The sequence below is a fragment of the Macaca mulatta genome, chromosome 7 (assembly GCF_049350105.2).
Source record: "Macaca mulatta isolate MMU2019108-1 chromosome 7, T2T-MMU8v2.0, whole genome shotgun sequence".
Lineage (NCBI taxonomy): Eukaryota > Metazoa > Chordata > Mammalia > Primates > Cercopithecidae > Macaca > Macaca mulatta.
In genome coordinates this window covers 76,090,455-76,113,292 of record NC_133412.1, presented here as the reverse complement: position 1 = coordinate 76,113,292, position 22,838 = coordinate 76,090,455, and the positions used below count along the sequence as shown (strand labels likewise).

At 39.0% G+C, this 22,838-nt stretch overlaps 1 protein-coding gene across 5 annotated transcripts in view; it reads right to left on the bottom strand.

Annotated features, from left to right (window-relative positions):
- Positions 1 to 22,838, bottom strand: part of AGBL1 (AGBL carboxypeptidase 1) — an 857,161-nt gene that overhangs the window by 635,963 nt on the left and 198,360 nt on the right. For all 5 annotated transcript variants that reach the window (XR_013395946.1, XM_077940232.1, XM_015142961.3 and 2 more), the window contains exons 16-17: positions 18,717 to 18,861; positions 2,914 to 3,067 (exon numbers count right to left, since the gene is read on the bottom strand). Coding sequence is in view for 4 of the 5 variants with exons in the window: in XM_077940232.1 (XP_077796358.1) it covers positions 2,914 to 3,067; positions 18,717 to 18,861 (299 nt within the window). In the remaining variant the exon portion in view is untranslated. The remainder of the gene's footprint in view (positions 1 to 2,913; positions 3,068 to 18,716; positions 18,862 to 22,838) is intronic.

Sequence of the window (22,838 nt, the reverse complement as noted above, 5' to 3'; positions counted from 1 at the left end):
TTTGAAGGGTAGGTAGTATTTATACTGGGCTGAGTATTTTTTTTTAATTTTTCTTTTGGAAACACAGCAATGGCATGTGTTTATATATTCATATATATATATAAGAATATATTCATATATATAGTTACTGTATATAGATACTATATATAGTCTATATATAGTTATATATATAAAGTAACTTTATATAACTATACACACACACACACACACACACACCCCTACCTTGTACACTTTTTAATTATGTAGCCCTGCTGAAACTGTGCCCCAGCACTGTGGCTCAGGTCATGCAGTCTCAGCTCTGTGCTGGGATCTGACCGGTCTGAAGAAAGGCCTTCAGGCAGAAAGAGTGTTCTTTCTCCCTTCCTGCCACAGTATCTGAAGCATCCACCATGAAAATGCTTCCATTGGGTTAGGAAAGGAACATAAAATTCGTTGTGAGCAAGAAGAGAGTAATACACTTACTTGTGGTCAATTCAGCATAAATGCTTTAACAACTCAGCTAGTGTCTAATAATTTGAGGACAGAATGAGGAAGAGAGGAAGTTATGGCTCCAAGAGTGAAGCCAAAATGTTGATGCTGAACATGTGTATAACGAAGGGGTCAGCACATTTGTTGTGTGTGTGGACTCTGGAATCAGAATAACAATGTTGGAAATCTGTCACCTCTACTGATCATAGTGTTTAACCTTTCTGAGCTCCACTTACCCCATCTGCAAAATAAGGGGTCCAGAAATTAATCCCCATGATGAAAGATACCAATCAGCTACATAATCCATACAAATAATATTTTCAGTGAGTGGGAAAAATAGGATAAAACTTAAAACTCTTCTTGCATAATGTGGAAAGAGAGAAGAGTAGTATCAGAAAGGCACCGGCCTTTGCCACTTTCTACCTTTATGACCTTAGATCACATCCAGGACCAGCTATGCAATTTGCAGGGCCCAGCGAAAAATGGAAAGGTAGGGCCCCTTCTTCAAAACTTTATAAAGAATTTTATAAAGATAGTGACAGAAAAGCATTAAGCAGAGTTCATGGCCCTTCTAAGCAGGAGACCTCTGCAAAGGTATAGGTGACACACCTATGAAGATGGCCATAACTAGCCCTTTCCTCTAGGTCAAAGCCTGGTTTCCTCAGGATCTAGCTCAATGATTGTCATTTGCAAGTGACAAAAAGAAAATACATAGCATTTATCTGATACTTCTTGAGATTAACATCGGATATGTTAGCATGTGTTGAAAAGAAAAAAAACCTGTTATGATCATAAGAGTGTACACTTACTATAACCCATCTTACAGAGCAAGCAGAAACCAGCCTCTTTTGATTCATATAAGGGTGTACTAAGAGATATTTTTTCTCTTTCTCTCTCTTTTTTCAACAGAACTATTTGTTGGAGTGCCAGAGTATTTAAGTGCTTTTGCATGTTTCAAGTCCTCTTCTTAAAGTAAGAATACTCTCCATATTTATAACAGCAACAAAAACACCAATGTCAGCACAAAATACAAAAATGGAGGCACTTCTATGTCATAATGATACATCAGAGTTCTGCTCACCTCTTTTGTAGAAAAAGAAGCTCAGACTTACACACATCCACTTTCTTAAGTAAATAATGGTTCAATGAAAGTTACCCTGGGAGGACTGTTGTCTCCAGCTCCCAAGCACTGCTCATCTGCCGAGGCGGGGACCCTATGACTGTTATGGAAATTGCTCTTAAATGCATAAAATACAGAAAATAATTTTTGGAAAATCCCTTATTATTCATTAAAGCATTTTAGGGCCTCATTAATCCAGATGGGTTAATCGGTTGTTGATTTGCCAGGTAGTTGAGTATCCATTGTCAGATGCTGATGGGGTGTGAGAAAATATAATTCTGACCCACCAAAGAGTCACCTGAATGAGGCTAGCAATTCATCAGGGAAGGCGGTATCTTCACCAGGAAGGCTGTATCTTCACCAGGAAGGCTGTATCTTCACCAGGAAGGCTGTATCTTCCTCAGGGAAGGCTGTATCTTCACCAGGGGAGGTTGTATCTTCCTCAGGGAAGGCTGTATATTCACCAGGGAAGGCTGTATCTTCTGGGGATAAATTAAGCTGGGTGCCCAGTCTCTTCTTTAATCTTCAAAACTTCTCTGTATCACAAAACATTCTTCATTCTTTGGGTTTTTTTGTTTGTTTGTTTTTTGTTTTTTGTTTTTTTCCTACCTAAGTTCTGAAACGATGTTAGAAGTCATTTTCAAAAGCTAGTTGGTAACAGGTCAGTCACACATATGCACTTAGCACAGGAGCCCAACATTTAAAGACATGCATGTGCGTGTGTCTGTGTACATGTCTGTGTCTACGTGTGTCTATGTGTTTGTGTATGTGTCCGTATGTGTATATTTGTGTGTGTCTGCATGTGTGTGCATGAGTTTGGCTTCAACTTTGTTTCAAAGTTCTTAGCTAGAGCCTGTCCACATCTTCAGATACAAATACCTGCAGATACAAATGGTATTCAGGTCATCAAGGGGATTCTTTAGCCAGGGCTTAAAAACTCAACTTTCTTTCTTTCCAAACTTTGACTGAATGAGAGTCACATAACAGCAGTGAGCATAGTGAGAAAAGTCCCTGGATTAGAAGTTGGAAAATATGATTCAGAGTCCTGGTTCTATTTTAAGAGAGGAAGTGACCATCATTAGCAAACTGTCATTTCATCTCCCTGACAGTTCGAATTCATTTCATTTTCTCTCTCTTTAACAACAGAGCAACATTAATGTTTAACCTATGTGTCACACCAATAAAAGTCGGGGGTGTATTTCTACAAAGACAGACAGTCTCCAACCCTTTATGGAGATTTTGATCTAAAAGAGACAGAATGCTTCCAAGACTATAAAGGACACCCTTAGTCAAATCTTCCATGAAGAGGATCCCATTTTACTCACGGAACTGCTCTAGATGCTCATCACTGTTGGACTCAGGCATGGCCGTGATGGTCACCAAGGGACACGGATTCCCTCCCAACGTCTGGCAGAGAACATCTTGCCGGAAGTAGACCTCTTTGAGGTTGACACTCTTTTCCAGGATGTCAAGATGAGTCTGGAGCAGAAATAAAGCAGGCATGTATATTATCAATGTTTTTTATAACAACAGTAATAGAAAACAACAATGGCTTACATATAGTTTAAAAGTGTTGTTGTTAATCTAATCTGTCCTTTATGTATTGGGCCTTGAGTAATTAAAAGGGGGCTATTTCTACTGTCTAGGAGAAGCTCAGTGAGACTGAGCAGGAAGCATCCTACCTGCATGTTTTGGCATAATAGAAGATCTGTTTTCAAGCTGCACTGAAAGCAAGAGGGAGGCGGGCAGGGGCATAAAGTCCTCTTCCTATCACTGTGGCATACAAGGAAATGATAGAAAATGGAAACTCAGAAGGGTCAGGGAGGGGGTGGAGGAGGATTATGAGAAGTGTGGTAATGGGTACAATGTACGTTATTTGGGTGATGGTACCCTGAAAGTGCTGGCTTGACCAACTTTACTCAATCTATGCCTGTAACAAAACTTCACATGTAACCATAAATTTGTACAAATAAAAAAATAGCAATCAATGTAAAAAGAAAAGAGACAAATCTAAGCATGCTTTCTTTAAAATAAAATAAAATAATGTGGTTATCATGAAAATAGAACACACCCAGAACACTGGAGAGAATGAGACAGAAAACTTCAACAGCACATAGTATCACAAGGCCAAGTAATAGGGAGAATTGTGAGCACATTGAAAAAATAATAGACGTGATTAATCCAGGTGGACTGCTAAGCTAAAAGAACAAGTAACAAATAGCAACAGATTTTCCTGCCATACCTCCCCATTTCAATACTCATTTAAAAAACAAATACAAAAATGGAATAGCCATTGAAATTAGGACACCTGGTTAACAATCTTTTTTTTTTTTTTTTTTTTTTTTTTGAGACAGAGTCTCACTGTGTTGCCCAGGCTGGAGTGCAGTGGTATGATCTCGGATTATTGCAACCTCCACCTCCCAGGTTCAAGCGATTCTCCTGCCTCAGCTCCCGAGTAGCTGGGATTACAGGCACCCACTACCACACCCAGTTAATTTTTGTACTTTTAGTAGAGGGGGGAGGTTTGCCGTATTGGCCAGGCTGGTCTCAAACTCCTGACCTCAGGTGATCTGCCCCGCTTGGCCTCTCAAAGTGCTGGGATTACAGGCATGAGCCACCACGTCCAGCCCCTGGTTAACAATCTTTAAGAATTCTGAAGAAATTCTCCCTAATCAAAACAGGGGCACCAGTCATAAAGAGGCTAAGAGATTTTCCCCCACCCGCACTGCATCCCCCAACAGTGGAGACTTCAGTAACCAGAGGGAAACACTGCCCCTGTGCAGCACAAGAATACCACTGCCCAAAAATTATCCTCCCAGCTTAAAATTTAGAAAGTTTTTTCCACAATCAAGTAGGTATTAAGAGGTCCAAGGAGAAACCACCCACCTTGTTTCTTGACAAATAACTAGCCTGCTAGGTAAATGAAACAAAAAAACTTATGAATTTTTTAATAAAATGAATATGTAAATATATTGACAAATATGTAAAATATATGGAAAGGGATGTAGTGTCTTCAAAAGGTAGAGGAAGTATTTACACGTGGAAAGAATTTACTACAGATGGTAAGAATAGTGGCCCCCAAAGATGTTCATGTTTTCACCTTCAGAACCTTTGGTAGGATACCTTACATGGTGAAAGGGACTTTGCAGACATGCTTAGATTAAGGGTCCACTTGAAATGGGGAGGTCATCCTGCACTATCCAGTTAGGGCCAATCTAATCACAACATGATTAAAAACAGAGACCCTTTCCTGGCTGCAGAGAACCATTGCTGGCCCCGTAAGACCTCAGTCTTCCCTTGCTGGCTTTGAAGATGGAGAAAGGCATCATCAGCCAAGGAATGCAGGTGGCCTCTAGAATCTGGAAAAGGAAAGGAAACGCATTCTGCCCGCAGAGCCTCCAGAAGAAATGCAACCCCAAAACCCTGGTCTTTGCCCAGTGGGATTCATGTCAAACTTCTAACCTAAAAAGCTGTACAATTTTTTTTTAAAAGGACCTGTTCCTGTTGAAGCTACTACATTTTTAATAATTTGTTACTGAAGCAATAGACAACTATTACACAAGGGAACAAGAATGTCCTAAAGTAAGTACAAATCCCAACATCTGAATAGGAGTAGACTAAAACCTATTTGTACTCTACTGAAATAGTTGAATTGCAAGGAAAAAGAAAAAGAGACAAGAAAAGAAAAGATTACCAGATAATTATATGGCCTTTCTCTAGCCTCGGGGACACCTGAAAATTTGACCTTGAGTCATATTCTCCTTAAAACTGAGAACCAAAATCATTTACCTACACACAGCTTACCGTCTACATTAACATGACTTTATTATTCCCCAACCTTCCCCTATTATTCCCCAGCATAACTTTACTGCTATGGGAAGACAGAAATTACAAATAAATATATTTTTCATTTCAGGAATATCCCATCAACTCTTCAATAGAAAGCATCAACCCATCTTTGAGCCAAGATTCTTCGAATCCCTCTTCTCACCTCTTTTCAAAATCCTTACCTTACAGTGTCCACCAATCTTAAACCATTACTTCATGATCCTTACCCAATCCTAATCAATCCCCCCTACATTAAATAAATATCTGCCTTTAAGCCAGGCTTTAAGGTATCAGTAAATATCCCCACCTTGCCCTCTGCCCTTTGAGACACTAGTAAGATTCTGTCCCATTCTTTCTCCTTTAGTAAATTTGTTTCCTACTACTGCTGGAATCACCAAAAATTTTGTACGTTAAGACAACACAAATTTATTTTCTTATGGTTCTGAAGGCCAGTAGTCTAAAATGGGTCCCACTGGGCAAAATTCAAGGTGTCAGCCGGGCTGCATTCCTTTTGGAAGCTCTATACAATATCTCTTCCTGTGCCTTTTCCGGCTTCTAGAGGTCACCTGCATTCCTTCACTCATGGTACCTCCCTCCACCTTCAAAGCCAAAAATTGCATTACTGACTTCTGCTTCCATTAAGTCCCATCTTTTTCTCTGGCTCTGATTCTTTTATCTCATTCTTTTACTTAGAAGGACCCTTGTGATTACCCTGCACCCAATCCAATAATCAAGGATAATCTCCCCATCTCAAAGTCCCTAATCACATCTTCAAAGTACCCTCACCATGTAAAGTAACATCTTCACAGGATTGGGATATGGAATTTTGGAGGTCCATTATTCTGCCTACCATGCTAACATGAGCAATAAACCCAACTGTGTCTTAGAAACAGGTTGTTCTTGTGATGTAGAGCCAGGACTTGACACAATACTAAGTAAAGGAATTATAAGAAGCATGTTTATACAAGATTCAAGATAAATGAGAATCCAGCAGAGGCCCGTGTATCTAATCAAATCTTTGTACTTAATTGTTATGATTGTCCCTCAAGGAACGAGGATCAGGTATTGATGAGATGCAACTGCATTGGAGATTGGGAAGGAGCCACATACCCCTGAGAATACAAGATGACTAACTACACATACACAAACACACACACACAACCTAGACAACTAGCTAAGCATGAAATCTGAAGGAAGCCCAAGGCTGATAGTATTCCTAGGCTGAGATGGTTATGTTCCACTCAACCTAATCTCTCATGACCATATAATTCCATAGTGAGGAGTTACTAGGACAAAGTAAGCTGTACCTGGGAGTCCAAAGACTCTCACTAAGCCCTTTCTATGTGTGCTGTTTTGTTTCCCTCTCTGTATTCTTTCTTATGGATAGTAAATTTAGTTCTGGATAAAGCCTAACCTGTGTGTTTGATTGCCAGTCTTAACTCACTGCTCATTGTTGCATAGAATGACACTTGTACCCTACACTGAAGATTATTTTTAAACATGTATGTGTCTCTGTGTGGTGTCTGTGTGTGTGTGTGTGTGTATGAATAAATCCATTGTACATATATATATACAAAAAAATCATTCTTGGCTCATATTTATTCTGCAACACTACATCCTAGAGGAAATGAGTACTGCTTAAAGCTTGAAAGTAGAAGAGATTATAATCTAATAAACCTATATCCAACCAAGTTTTTGCTCATCAGCAAATGTAGCATACATGCTCAAACATGCAGGAGCTCAGACAAAATATCACCTTATCTTTATTGACAATAAGGACTTGGCCCAGGTGCAGTGGTTCACACCTGTAATCCCAGCACTCTGGGAGGCCGAGGCGGGTGGATTGCTTGAGCTCAGGAGTTCAAGACCAGCCTGAGTAACATGGTGAGACCCCATCTCTACTAAAAATACATAAAAATTGACGGGCATGGTGGTGCACACCTGTGGTCCCAGTTACTTGGGAGGCTGAGGTGGGAGGATCACTTGAGCCTGGGAGGTCAAGGCTGCAGTGAGCCCAGATCAAGTCACTGCACTCCATCCTGGGTAACAGAGCAAGACCCTGTCTTAAAAAAGAAAAAAAAAAGAAAGAAAAGAAGGACTTCAAGACACACTTCAGCTGCCCCCAAATCAAACAGAAAAGCAATATAAAAAGACTATAATAAAATCCAGTTAAACAAGCTTACATCTAAATGACTATATAAAAATATGGTTACTATATTAACATAAACACTAAAAAATCATTCTTTAGGAAGACAATACACATTATAAAATTTTGATGTCATCACCTAGCTCTAAAATGAACTTTAAAAGAGATGTACAAGGGAGGAAAAAGGTGGAACAAAATGTTAATGTTTTCAACTCACATAGATACAGAAATATTATTTAATTCTTGAAAATTGAAAGGCAGTACTTAGTATTGTGCCAAATGCAAACTCTCTAGAATATCACTAGAACAATGGGTCTCTAAAACAGAGTTGAGTTTATTGCTTATGTTGGTGTGGTAGGCAGAATAATGGCCCTCCAAAGATGCCCATATTCTAATCCCTCCAACCTGTGAAGATGTTATTTTACATAGTAAAGGAACTTTGAAGATGTGATTAGGAAATTTAAGATGGGGAGACTATCCCAGATCATCAGGTTGGGTGCAGGGTAATGACAAAGGTCCTTATAAGTGAAAGAAGGAGATAAGAAGTCAGAGTCAAAGAACGAGATGGGATGTAATGGAAAAAGAGGTAAGAGGCATGCCATTTTTGGCTTTGAAGGTGGAGGGAGGTACCATGAGCCAAGGAATGCAGGAAATCTGGGTTTACATTCTGGTTGTGTGGATTCTGAAAAAACTGATGTAAATTTTTCATTTAACCTCATTGTGACTTAGTTTTCTCATCTTTAAAAGGCACATAAAAATATCATTACCTATCTAATGCAGTGGTTGCTATAATTTAGTCATATAATGTATGTGAAGAGCATCTGTTATGTAGGAAACAATAAATGTTAGCTGTTATTGTTAATGGAGAAGTATAAGTTCAAATATACTCTTTTTAAGCAGTAAAAAGAAAGCACTAGTAAAATTATAAACTCTGAGGGTGAAAAAAATGAAAGAAATGATGGTCCACATTGCATAAGAAAAAAGAAAGAGAGACAACAGCAGTGAAGCATGGAAAACAGCATGAAACCAAAATGACAAGTAACAGTAAAAACTGTTTAAGTATAAACAGGCTAATCAGCCTTAATAATGACAAAAACTTGGATTACTTTTTAAAATCCCACAGCATGTTGTATATAAGAGGTACTTTTAAAGAGAAAGGAAAAAAAAATTATGTGTATGAGAAATGCTCTTATATTATCTCTTTATTTTGTTTGCCTCTGTTCAAACATTTTAAAGGAGAAATATTGAAACTAAAAGCATAAGCAAACATAAATTAAGGCAGGCATGGCAATAGTAATATACAACGAAGCCATATTCAAGATCAAGTGCATTAAATGGGATTTTAAAATCTTATTTTGATAAAGGGCAAAATTCACAATGAACATATAAAACTCATAAATCTTAAGAATCAAATAATATGGGATTGAATATATAACACAAAAAAAGAAAGAGAAAAAAATTATTCTCAGAGTGGGAGATTTTAAGATAGCACCTGGGTCTTGAATAAATCAACTGCATAAAACTAATAATATAAGGTATTTGAACAATATTGTTTTTGTAGACATATGTCAAATTTTGTCTTTCCAGAGAAAAATTTTTTCTCAAATATTCATGGAAATGTAGCAATAATTAATCATATATACAGCTATTAAAAACTCATTAGATTCTTCCCCCCAAAAAAGCAGAAATTATACAAATCACATTTTCTGACAATTAAATGAAATTAGACTTAAATAAAAACGGTTTTCAAAACAGCAAAAATAAAATAACCACTAGAGAATAGAAAATACCCTCTTAAAAGAAGCTTACTGGAAAAAAATTCCGGTAAGGAATTTTTTTAGGTTACAAAACAGGTTATAGGTTACAGGTTACAAAACAGGTTATAGGTTACAAAAATCAATATTAAATTATTAACTAAAGCCCTGATATAAGAAGTAGACATCTGGGTATCCCAGGAGAGATGGCACAGAGGAAGAATGGAAATGTCTCCATCAGAATATCAGTCATGTTTCTAAGTCATCCTGGAAAAGGAAAATTCCAGCTCCTTAGTTAAGAAGGCATGGATAGTGCTGGATTCAGATTATAGTCTCTGTGATCATAAACAAATTACTTTTAAGATTTTTATAAACATTTGAGTGAAAGCTGCTCTCAGTATTCTTTATTACCAAAATCCAGACTAAATGTAACTTGCCTCACAATTACTGTCAAGATTCCAGGGCTCTAAAGCCAGAAAGGGAAACTTGGTTGCAGCATTTCCCAAAATATATCCCGTAGTGTGTTAGCAAGTGCTGTGGTGTGAACAAGGAGATGGAGGAGGCAGGAAATTCATAGCCAAAGTGCTTAGAAAATGTTGAGTTAAAGAAAATGAAAATATTTCCGTGGATGCAAGATTTCTCAGATTCTTTAATATTTCAATATGCATTGTGAACTGTTAGAAGAAAAACTAGTACAAGTGCTTCATAAATTTAGATGACCATTAAACTTTTCTTCTCTAAACATCTCAAGAGACTGAAGTGCTACAGACTATGTTTTGGGAAACACTGTCTTGCTGAATTATCTCTATGAGCTTGCTCTCTCTCTCTCTCTCTCTCTCTCATTAAATCTGTTTGTTACATTTTATTGTGGCCACATGGGTCCTTGCCAATGGTGAAGCTTTCCCAACAAAAGGCCAAACATAAACTCAGACACCTCTAGTCAATTGATTTTTGACAGAGGTACCAAAAACACGCAATGGGGAAAGGACAGTTTCTTCAATAAATGGTGTTGGGAAAACTAAATATCCACATGTGGAAGAATGAGAATTGATCCCTTATATAAGGATCAACTGAACCTAAGCATAAGACCTGAAACTGTAAAGTTATGAGACAAAAACATAAGGAAAAAGCTTCATGACATTAGTTTGGGAAGTGATTTCTTAAATATGACCCCAATAGCACAGACAAACAAAGCAAAAATAGACAATAGGATTCCACCAAACTAAAAGGCTTCCACATAGCAAAAGAAACAATTCACAGAGCAAAGAGACAACCCACAAATTGGGAGAAAATATTTGCAAATCATACATCAGATAAGGGGCTAATATCCAAAATATACAAGGAACACAAACTACACAGTAACAAGAAAACAAACAACCCTATAAAAATGGGCAAATGGCCTAAATAGGCATTTCTGAAAAGAAGATATACAAATGGACAACAGATACACACACAAAAAATAATGTTCAACATCTCTAATCATCAGAGACATGCAAAATAAAACCACATGAGATACCACTTCACACTTGTTAGAATGGTTATTATCAAAAAGATGGTGAGGATCTGGAACCCTGAACACCATTGGTGGGAAAGTAAATTAGCACAGCTATGTTGGAAAACAGTATGAAGTTTCCTCAAAAACTTAAAAATAGAATTACCATACAATCCAGCTATCTCACTTCTGGGTATATCCAAAGGAACTTAAATCAGTATATCAAAGAGATATCTGTCTACACCCCTATGTTCAGTGCAGCATTATTCACGAGAGCCAAGATATGGGAACAACCACAGTGCCCACTGATGGAGTGACACACACATACACACACACACACATATATATATTATATATACACATACACATATACATATATACATACATACACAATGGATAACCTTTCAGCTTTAAAAAACAGGAAATTCTATCATTTGCAACAACATGGATGAGCCCGAAGGACACATGCCAAGTGAAATGATGGGTGCAGAGAGACAAATATCACATGATCTCACTTATACATGGAATATAAAAAAGTCAAACTTATAGAAGTAGAGAGTAGAATAGTGGTGCAGAGCCTGGAGGAGCGGAAACAAAGGGGAGGAATGGAGAGATGTTGGAGAAAGGGTACAAAATTTCAATTAGACAATAGGAATAAGGTCTGGTCATCCATTGCATAGTATAGTAATCATAGCTCATAATAATATACTGAATTACTTCAAAATCCCTAAAAGAGTAATTTTAAGTGTTCTCACCACAAAGAAATGATAAATATGTGAGGTGATAGATATGTTTATTAGTCTGGTTTGATCAATCTGCAACATATACATGTATCAACACATCACATTGCACCCTATAAATATAAGCAAGTATTATTTGTTAATTAAAAATGAAATAAAAATCATAAATAAAAAAAAAAGAAAAGAAAAAGAAAAAAGGGAAAAGGGGGAACAAATAAATGAAAAACAAAAAGCAGTAATCATCATTCTGTGATATTACAATTAAGCCGTAGCTCTTTGGTGCCTGATATCAAACTTTAAAAAAATAATAAAATCTAGATTCTACAAATCAGATACGGGGAAGCAGGTTAGGCAGAAGGTTGGTCTATAGAAGCCACCAAGCACTATTAGCTATGAGAGACAAAAAGTCAAAAAGGTATCATAGGGCACACGAACACTGTCCTTCAAAATAGTGTTGGCTGGACAGGCTCCCAAGTAGCAAATGTGGGAGAAGGCAAAGCCTGAAAGTTTTCTTCTCTCATGAGTTCTCTTTTAATTTGTTATTATTATTACATTTTCCACAATAATATTACAAATCAACAAATGCCTAATATTCTTTTAGCTTAAGCTCACTGTGTTAGTCCATTCTCATGCTGCTAATAAAGACATACCTGAGACTGGGTACTTTGTAAAGGAAAGAGGTTTAATGGACTCACAGTTCCACATGGCTAGGGAGGGCTCACAATCATGGCAGAAGGTGAAAGAAGAGCAAAGGCATGTCTTACATGGTGGCAGGCAAGAGGGCATGTACAAGGGAACTCCTCTTTGTAAAACGATCAGATCTCAAGAAACTTACTCACTATCACGAGAACGGCATGGGAAAGACCTGCCCCCGTGACTCGATTAATTCCCACGACATATGAGAATTATGGGAGCTACAATTCAAGATGAGATTTGGGTGAGGACACAGCCAAACCATGTCACTCATTTTCTGTAAACTGCAATTTTTCATGGATCCATCTCCCTGCACCCCTCAATGAAATCTCCCTCCTGTTGGACCTGCCATCAGGTCCAGCAAGTATCTAACACTTCTACTTTTAGGGGATTATTTTGGCTTCAGTCATATAAAAGATTGCTAGAAGTAAACCAAGTATAAATTTCTGTTGGATTTCCTTTTGCAAAAATGTTTTTGTCCTGTTCTCCTAAATATGATCTCCCATCTCAGGTCCAGAAAAGTTATGCCTAATAGGATATTGTGGAGATCATTGATGAGAAAAGTAGGACCTCTGAATGCATGTGCCAATTGACTGTAATTACAGCCCTGTGGAAGCCACATGGGTGGGTTTCTTTATAAAAATGTGAATGAGTTCAAGGCAATTGTAGAAACCCCCAGAGAGATTGACTTCTTAAAAGAAAATCCTGTCTGTGAACAATATCAAGCTGATAACTTTAGCCTGCGGCCTCATCCTGTGTCTCTCCACAGGAGTCCTCAGTCTCCCTTTCCTTTATCAACTACTCCCTTAAAACTTCGATAAAAGACTTCCTTGACCTCAGCAGGGTAAGCTGCTGATGTCTACTGATAAAGTGAGAAGCACTGTGCACTCAAAAACCATTCATTTTCTATTGTTATCCCCTAAACTGCTGCACTCTCTGTTCCCCTAATTTAGAAGAAAGTCCACTCCGAAGGAGATAGCCTATTTTATTTGTCTCCTGCCTAGATCTCAGTTGTTACTTAAACATACTCATCAGAGAATCAAAGACTTCTTATCACAAGACAAGAACAAATAACACATTTAAGCTAAATAAAAGCCACAAGAACATGCTGCAGGCATGTTCTGATGAGCTTTCTCAAACTGTCCCAGTCTGCCAATATTATGCTCCCAAACTTAAAGGGACTTAACTTTAAAAATGTGAGAAATGATTAGTCTCTACATAACTACTCATAGATTTGTCAATTATAAAGAAAGAATGGTTTTAATATTCCTTGTCCATTAAAAATAAGCAAAGCTATAGTATGATGATTTGGAAAAAAGAGTAAGAAAAAAATAATCATAATCAACTACTCCAAGAAAACCATCAGTATCCTTTGTAATTTTTGAGGAGGGGTCTTTCATTTGTATTTTTTTTTAATTTTAGTATGAATTATGGAATGGGTATCTTCCAATCAGTCCAACAGAGAAAATAATCACACGTCATCACAAAAAATAATAAACGCTTTAATGGTTACCATCTAGTATTGCTTACTAGATGTAGACACTTTGCTAAAACTTTCCAATTAGCAACTATTTAACCTTGAAAATAGCCTATGTAGTTCACTGCTTTTTTGTTTCCAATTTTACAGATGAGAAAACCGAGCTAAGAGAAGTTAAATAGCTTGCCTGTGGCTACACAGCAAGGAAACACAACACCTAGACCAAAATCTAGGTCTGTCTGACCTCAAAACTTTCTTTCATTGTGCCCAAGACCCTGTATTTAGGGAATTCAGACGTCCTTGTTGTCAAAGACTTTACCATTCATGCACATATTGGCTCCTTCAGAATGGTTTTCCATGCTCACCTCCTCACCATCAAGAATCTTTATTGGGGCCGGGCGCGGTGGCTCAAGCCTGTAATCCCAGCGCTTTGGGAGGCCGAGACGGGCGGATCACAAGGTCAGGAGACCGAGACCATCCTGGCTAACATGGTGAAACCCCGTCTCTACTAAAAAAATACAAAAAACTAGCCGGGCAAGGTGGCGGATGCCTGTAGTCCCAGCTACTAGGGAGGCTGAGGCAGGAGAATGGTGTGAACCCGGGAGGCGGAGCTTGCAGTGAGCTGAGATCCGGCCACTGCACTCCAGCTTGGGCGACAGAGCGAGACTCCGTCTCAAAAAAAAAAAAAAAGAACCTTTATTGGGGTCTGTCATTTGTTTGGCCTATACAAGGATGGATCTCTGTCTACTGATTACCTGACAGTGCTGATTTATGACCTGTTCATTGCATCTTTGATCTGCCACATGTAAGTCAACATCTCCCACTTGACACTTCTTAAACTCTTCATTTATTCTGAGTCTTTTATAAGATACTGTGCATGTGGCATTCTAATTCCTTTTCTTTTCTTTTTTCTTTCTTTTTTCTTTTCTTTTCTTTCTTCTTTCTTCTCTCTCTCTCTTCCCCCTCCCCCGCCACCCTCTGCCTCTGGAGATAACAGTATTCACATCTTCCACAGTGGGTATATGTGTCTGATAAAAATTCTACTCTATCCTTTAAGATCTTTAAGCTCTCCCAATCCATGGACTCTACTAATGACCACTTTTTTTGTCTGTTGTCATTTCACACAGTTATAAGTTCTCAGTGAGATCCCAATTTTTTACCTCCTAAAATATTCATCAGAAACTCTCTTGGGGCCCCATTTGCAACCAATACTACTGGCTACCTAGGGGCTATTTATAACATAATTCTAATACTTTAACGAGTATTGCTAACACTTTAACAATCATTACAATTACTGATAACTTGATACAACTGATTAAAATAGAGCTTTTTTTGTTTGCTTCAGAATTACAATAGTGTATTTCTTTCTTTTAGCTGTATTTTAATGCTATAATATGAAAAATTATCCAACAGACTTACTGGCAAGCATCTGGAAATATCCATTTGAAAGAACCAAATACTAATTTTCTTATTATAAGAGAATAATAAAATTTTGAAAGTTTCAAAATTGTATTCACATTGAAAAACATCCAACACACAAGTCCTTTGCTACAAAAATGTCTGTAATTATTAAATGTAATCCATATTACAAGAGTCTTGCAAATTATGAATTCCACATGGAAACGTATTTTCTACCCCTCACCATAACCCCCAAGTAACATACAGTTAATTCTCCCTTTGGGGTATCATTCACATTTAATTTATCACTGATCTGTTGGAAGAAAAACTGTTTCTCCTCAGGACATGTCCAAAAATAAAAATGACTAGTGTGCATTACAGAATGTACTCATTCTGTCCATGATGGGAGGAAGAGTTTTTTTAAGAGAAGTCACAGAGTCAATTATTGTCTTAAACCTAGAGAGGACAAAGACCATGAGTTATTGGAAATGTAAAACCTAAAATTGAGAATACACATTTGTCACTTTCAAGTAACAAAGTGTCTTTCTAACCCTGTTTTGCTCAGTTAGGAGAAATAAGTTATCCCTCTTTCTCATTAACTTTCCACAAACTTCCCTGGTGGAAGACATTCACAGTCAGCAAGCTCACAAGTAACAATAAAAAGTCATAAGTAGTTATAGCTTATTGTAATTAATAGTAACAGTAATAGTTATTAATATTGTTAACAGTAACAAGTCAATAAGCATCAATTAACAAGGCCTCTCTTTCCCTCTCAGTGAAACTAAGTGATTGGTGCAGAGAGGGGAGTCCTCTTTTTTGTGTGTTTTTGTTTCCCTTTAAGATGAAATCATCTCCTCATTGACCTCCGACCCAGTGGTTCTTAGAGTTACTTACCAATTGCAAATTTTAGACGTTGTGTTCTGATCTGAAACTGTGTTCAGAAGGTAAGCAGGCCCAGAGGCACAAGGTCAACAACTAGGTACCATCAGGTCAAGGGCAGGTTGAAAGGGGTACACAATTTGAATCAGCTTGTAGGCGCCTAGCAAGAACCCACTGGAGCATCTTGGGGTAAGAATTAGACCATGTTTGGAAAGAGACATTATCCTTCAGGGGAACCACATCCACAGCACTCAGCATTAAAGATATAAACTGTGGGTTGGTGATTTGAATTCAAACATTAGAGATGTCTGTATCATCACACAATGATGACTACATGTACTCATAAAACGACTGCATGTGTTAGTAGCTTATGAATGTAATAGCAAGCGATGACACTGATCTGACCCCAGAGCAGAAATTAGGAATTTCTTCTACACTTTTCTACAGGAGAGTAGAAAGACCACAGGAATACACCTCAAAGGCTGATGTTCTGTCCCTGCATGGCTGCTAGCTAAATGTGGGACTTCAGGTCTCAGTTCTTGCATCTATAAATGTTAAGGGTGAATTAGACAACTTCACCAACCCCTTTGCGTTCTAATGTTTTATACGAATGGCCACCAGGACCTTATCAGAGTCCAAGATATTCTAACAAGTGAAAAGAACAGTGTCCTAGATCCATGATCCCTTACCCAATGGGAAAGGCAAACACATAACACATATTTAAAAAGAAATCCCCTTCCCTAGCAGACTTTTTTTGCTTTTGGCTTTTGTTTGTTTGTTTGTTTGTTTGTTTGTTTGTTTTTCCAGATAGGGTCTCACTCGGTTGCCCACGATGGAATGCAGTTGTGTGATCCTGGCTCACTGCAGCCTCAACCTCCTGATCCCAAGTGATCCTCTATCTCAGCCTTCCAAGTAGCTGGGTCTATGGGTGCATGCCACTAGGCCTGGCTAATTTTTGTATTTTTTGTAGAGATGGGGTTTCACCATGCTGCCCAGACTGGTCTCGAACTCTGGCTCAAGCAATCCTCTCACCTTGGCCTCCCAAAGTGCTGAGATTACAGGAGTGAGCCACTGCGCCCAGCCCACAGTAGACTTTTCATGTGCAGCGTTTCACAGGCAAGGCCGTAAAAACAACTGTTGAAGGGGGATCATGAATCTTGCCTGTTCTGTGTCCCTAAAGGCAACAAAACATGTTTTATAACAAATGTGGCTTGTTACAGCCTAGCTTGCGATGCACATTACTTGGATTAACTTCTTGAGCTCTCTGAGTGTGATACACAAATAATACTAGTTGTGTATCTTTTGCAATCTGGAAAACAGTAAAAATCTCTCTTTAGGCAAGACAACATATGGAGAAGAGGACAGATGCACTTACATGAAGCAGTGAGCCAAGTGGTGCAAGATATGCCTTCTCTATGCAAAAAATTCCCATTTATACCTGCACATTCCTTTTGAAGGAAAAGATGTTCTTGGTTATTATCTTTTCCAACTCCTTATCACAGCCTTAAAATGAAAATGCTCATCCTTCAGGCTAAGTGATACATATACTCATATAAACACATATGATTATAAATATGCTAATAACATTTTGCATTAACACAGAGGATGAAAGTGCTTTATAGAAGTTACTGGAGCTCATTTATCCTTAGGATATCCACGAAATGGTAGCAGTAAGGGATAGTTTGCCAGCTTTTTCTTTTTTTTTTTTTTTTTTTTTTTTTGAGACGGAGTCTCGCTCTGCCGCCCAGGCTGGAGTGCAGTGGCCGGATCTCAGCTCACTGCAAGCTCCGCCTCCCGGGTTCACACCATTCTCCTGCCTCAGCCTCCCGAGTAGTTGGGACTACAGGCGCCCGCCACCGCGCCCGGCTAGTTTTTTGTATTTTTTAGTAGAGACGGGGTTTCACCGTGTTAGCCAGGATGGTCTCGATCTCCTGACCTCGTGATCCGCCCTTCTCGGCCTCCCAAAGTGCTGAGATTACAGGCTTGAGCCACTACGCCCGGCCAGCTTTTTCAAATGACAGAAAACTGCATGGTTTAAGCAGTCCATTTGCTCACAATAGTCTTGCGAACTTTTTGCAGGGCCTTATGGAACACAGGAATGCTAACTGTGAGTCTGCCCTGACTTCTCCTACTCTCCCTCATAAAAAGATTGTGGTTGTCTGTTGCAATGATCTAGTGTTTTATTCTTACTCTTTTCTCTTCCACTCTGGATCCTGCTAGCCACCTCCAGCTCATGGTCATTGGAACCACTGGAGATGCTAGCATGGCTGCTTGCACACAGACTCAGAAGTTTCCCAAGCTCTACCTTCCTGCTTTCTCCATTCCTCTGAATGACTGAATTTTCTTCAGATTTGCATTTCAGTTTACTTGTATGGTCTTGCTTCCCATACAACTCCAACCTACTTCATACTTAACTTGACTTGTTAAACATAAAGTCTCTTAAGAAATGTCCCCATGTCCTGCCCCAACTTGCAGACCACTTGGGCCTTCTGAATGTCACTGATCAAGGCTCAGCCTTGTGCTCTGTCCAGGGAAGGAGATGGGACACATAGAAAGCCACCAAGTCAGTGACAACAAAACCTGGCTCCCTTAGGAAGGCCGTAGTTTCCCTACACCCTCCTCCACCCCCAATCAGGATGTCAGGGTCTCCAAAACGTTCTCGGGAAAACATCAGAGAGCCCCTTCAGTCCTGCTGGAGTGATACTGTAAAGAGGAAGTTACCATGAGGGCTGTGTAGGTGTAGGGATAGTGGTAGGCCAGGTAGCAGACATCCTCATTGTGTGGGAAGGTGACAGCAAAGGTGAGGGTATAGTAGCACTTCCCAGATGCTCCGCCTGCAGCAGCTGTACTCTGGCGATAATGATTTCTAAAGAGAGAGGAGGAGAAGAGAATAAGGGAGAGGTGGGAGGGGGGTGCAGGGTCACTTAGGGTCCTAGATGCTATAAATCTTGGCGTTATATACTGTATTGGCACAATGGCCTTCACTTGAAACATTTCTGCAGGTGAAACTGAGAAAAGGGAAATGTACAAGTGAACTTACTGCCAGTTCATGAGTCAGTTCAGCAACATATAGCCTGGCCCATCTGCCTCCCAACTGTGCCATATATGCTACCAACCTTTCTTTGCTGTCTGAAAATGAGGGATGTCTAGTCATTGAGCTAGAAAATCGAGGAAAATGTGAACAGTTCTGTTTTTCCTGGGTTTACATTGGAGATATAAACTTTATCATCCAAATTTGGGTTCCCCCAATCCCTGTCTCTCCCCAGACCACATAGGGTACAACTCCTTCCTTTCCCCTCTACCTGCCAAGTAGATTTATCAGCAATCATAGGATATATCGAATTCCAATTCAACATTTAACATATGTTATCTTATGTTATTATTGCAGCAACCCATCGTGTGGATGACGAAACAAAAGCTTAAAAAGTTAATTTGCCAAAGGGCTGAAAGCGAAATGGTAGATACAGGACTAAGACCCAGATCTCTCTGGCTACAAAGGCTTTGTTCTTTCCACTGTACAATGCTTTCTTCCCAAAGGAATATATTTGTCACCTCAAATGTGGTTCAGCTTCGTAAGGCTTGAGAGTGCACATTTTCCTTTGTCAAAGATGAAGAACCAATTTTGATACTTCAGAGAACAGTATCAAAGAAAATTGCACCCAGAAGTCCATTCCGAGCAATATTTTCCCCACACACTGCCAATTGATGCTCAGACAGCTGCGCAGGCTTTCCTGAGAAATGTTATCATCAAGGCTGCATTATAATGCAAAATACACCCGGACACCAAGAGATGTAATTCCACCTTTGAACATTTACAACGTTGGCTTACTAGTCCATTGTGCTTTTGGTTTTATTGGGGGAAAGGGAAGGGGAAGGGAAGAAATAGTAGGTAATTATTCTTGTGTGTTCTTGAAAAATATAAAAAACATAGGTTATTCTTTACTACTTTTTTGCTACCTTCATGCCACTACCTACCTAAGCAAAAAGCAAGCATAGAAGAAAGAGATAGAAAATCTATTATTTTATTTCTCATGGTTTTGTGGCTTTTCAATATTTATACACCTAGGAATGGGACTAGGGCAAGCTGGTAGCCCACTGACTATGGCCTGATACCTTTATCTTGAATCAGCTTCTGTCAACATAGCAACCTAGAGCCTTGGTCATGCTAGGGAAAGGAGGGTACCCTGTAACAACGTCAGCCCCAAGTGGCTGTCACACCCAGGTTTTTGGCATTGTATTAATAGAATCCATTTCCTTTGTGCCTACAGAAATAGAAATTCCAAAAGAGTGTCTTCCCACATGGTGTGATATGGATCGCAATGCTTAATTGAGTCTACTTTGCCAGATTGCCCCAAAGTTCTGAAGCTTCTCCAAAAGCTATGATTCTGGTTATTAGAAAGTATGTAAAGAAGCAGATGGTAGCTCAGAAAGCATGCAAGTTACATATGCTCTACCTCTTATTTGCTTTCTGATTTCCCTTGTAAAGCCTCCATGCAAACATATACTCAGTTTACACCTTGCTGAACAAAATGCTAGTCAATTACTCCTCTTTACAGGAAACAGCAGTTGAAATCAAATGAGCCAGGGATAACCAATCAAAGGGTGGAAGAGTGCTTCACTTGTAAGCATATATGTGTGGGTGCACACACAGATGTGCACGTATTCATGAATGTAAAGGCAGATGGAAACACGCACATTGTGCTTCACTGTCCCCAGTTCTTCGCCTGCAAACAGTGGAGACAGAGCCTGTATCTTGACTCAAGAATAATAGGTGTCCCTAAGGGCCAGTAGGGTTGGTCTTATTTGGCATGGGCCTTGCTTCTTTTTAGGTTCCCCACTGCAATATTAGTACACTAAAGTCATATCACAAGCCCATTTAGCCTGTGCAAACTCAACCTCACCACATTCAACCACAGGAGAGACCAAGAAAGACAGAGAAAAAAAAAATCCATGTATTTATCTCTATGTCTTTCCCTCATTCAGACCAAATCTGGACTCCAAGGAAAGAACAGCTGCAGTGAAATGGAAAGAGAAATAAAATGGGCTAATCATTAGCTCTTGAGCTTCCATGGGCTCAAGATTTAAGGGAAGTGTAAGGAATTCAAATGGTAGATTTGATTATGTCAAATCTGCCTTCTCACACCACCAACATATATACACATACACACAGTCTCCCTCTCTCTCTCTTTCCCTCACCTAACACACTACCCCCCACAGCTTGGTGATGTTAGATTCTCCTGATCAAGACTAAAGGCTCTCCACCGACAAGCCAGTCGTCTCCAGGATGGTTACACACTGCTGGAATTCCAAAAACAAAAATATTATTAACACCTTATTTAGAATGACTTTCAGCTAAAGGAAATTCAGTTACAACCCTCGCCTGGGGTCTAAACTCTGGCTGAACCTAAAGCAAATGTCAGGCATCCCCACCGGAGTCTCCTGGCAGCCCCCTTGTAGCAGGAGTTGTCCAGGAGATGACTCTACTTCCAGCATACCTTCCTCTGCAGAGGCCTTTAAACTTTCCCAAGATCATCTTCTTCAAAGCCAAGTGTTTGATAAATCTCTAAAGTGAAACATCTGGCTTGCTACAGTTCAGTTCATCCATGATAAACTGAGATCCCATCAACAAGCTCTTTTCTTTTCCCAGTTATGATGTGGACATATCGAGTGATGTTTGCAAGAAGCAATGTTCATCCTTCCTATGTTAAATTGTTCCCATGTTCTTGCTTTATATGGAAAGCCCTTTCCACCTTCCTTATTTAGCTAAGTCTCCTTCATCCTTCAAGATTTAACTCAAGTGTTTCCTCTTTCAGGAAGCCTTCCTTGATAGCCCCCTTATCACTCCTATTCTCATGGCCAATACTTTGTGGCAAGGACCATGCTTATTCATCTGTTTATCTTTATGCTTCCCACATTGCCTGGACATAGCAGCTGTTCAGTTAAAGTTTGTATAATAAGTGGACCCAAGACACCAGGAGTAATAATTAGGTTGCTCAATGTATTTTATCTCCAATCCTAATGACACCCTTTCAAGGTGAGTATTATTACACACATTCAACAGATGGGAATTAAGGCTCACAGAGGTTAAGTGTCTAGAGCAATTGCACACAACAAGTATAGTAAACAGGATTTAATCCCAGTTGTAGGCTTAGCTCAAAAACTAATTTTTTTTATTATATCACCTGCTTGTTAGGAATGGATAAAAAACGACAAGATGTCTTACGCCCAGTGTAGCAAGTAAGAATCTGAAGTTTTTATCTTCATAAATCAGAGCTGCCTATGAACTTACAGTCCAAAATAACAGAAAAAAAAGGAAAATAATCCAGCTGAGAGTTAATATGATCCATATACGATGACTTTTATATCATTGATATTCGATGCCACTAAGAAGATGTTTTTACTAATTATTTAAAATAATTGCTAGCATTCATTGAACACCTACTATGCACCAGACACTGTTCTAACCTTTACACATGTTTTATCTCACGTCATTTTATCTTCAGAACACTTCTATTAGGTAGATACCATTATTATCCCATTTTAAGATGAAGAATCTGAGGTTGAAAGAAGTTGGTATAATTTGCCCAAGGTCACGCCATTAATGAATGGGAAGTCTGAGTCAAAGAACTTCCTCTCCTCAAGCTGTTCATCTAGATGGAGAAGCAGCCTGGTGAAAATCAGAAGTGATCTTGAAGATTAGCTGGATTCTATTGGTCATCTGGGGTCAAAGATGACCTGGGCTGGGTACATCCAGCAACTTCACAGCTAAAAGGCTTTTTGTTTGCTTTTCTGTTCCCTGAACCATTTATCTTTGGAAGGATCTGTACTTTTATAATCATAAAG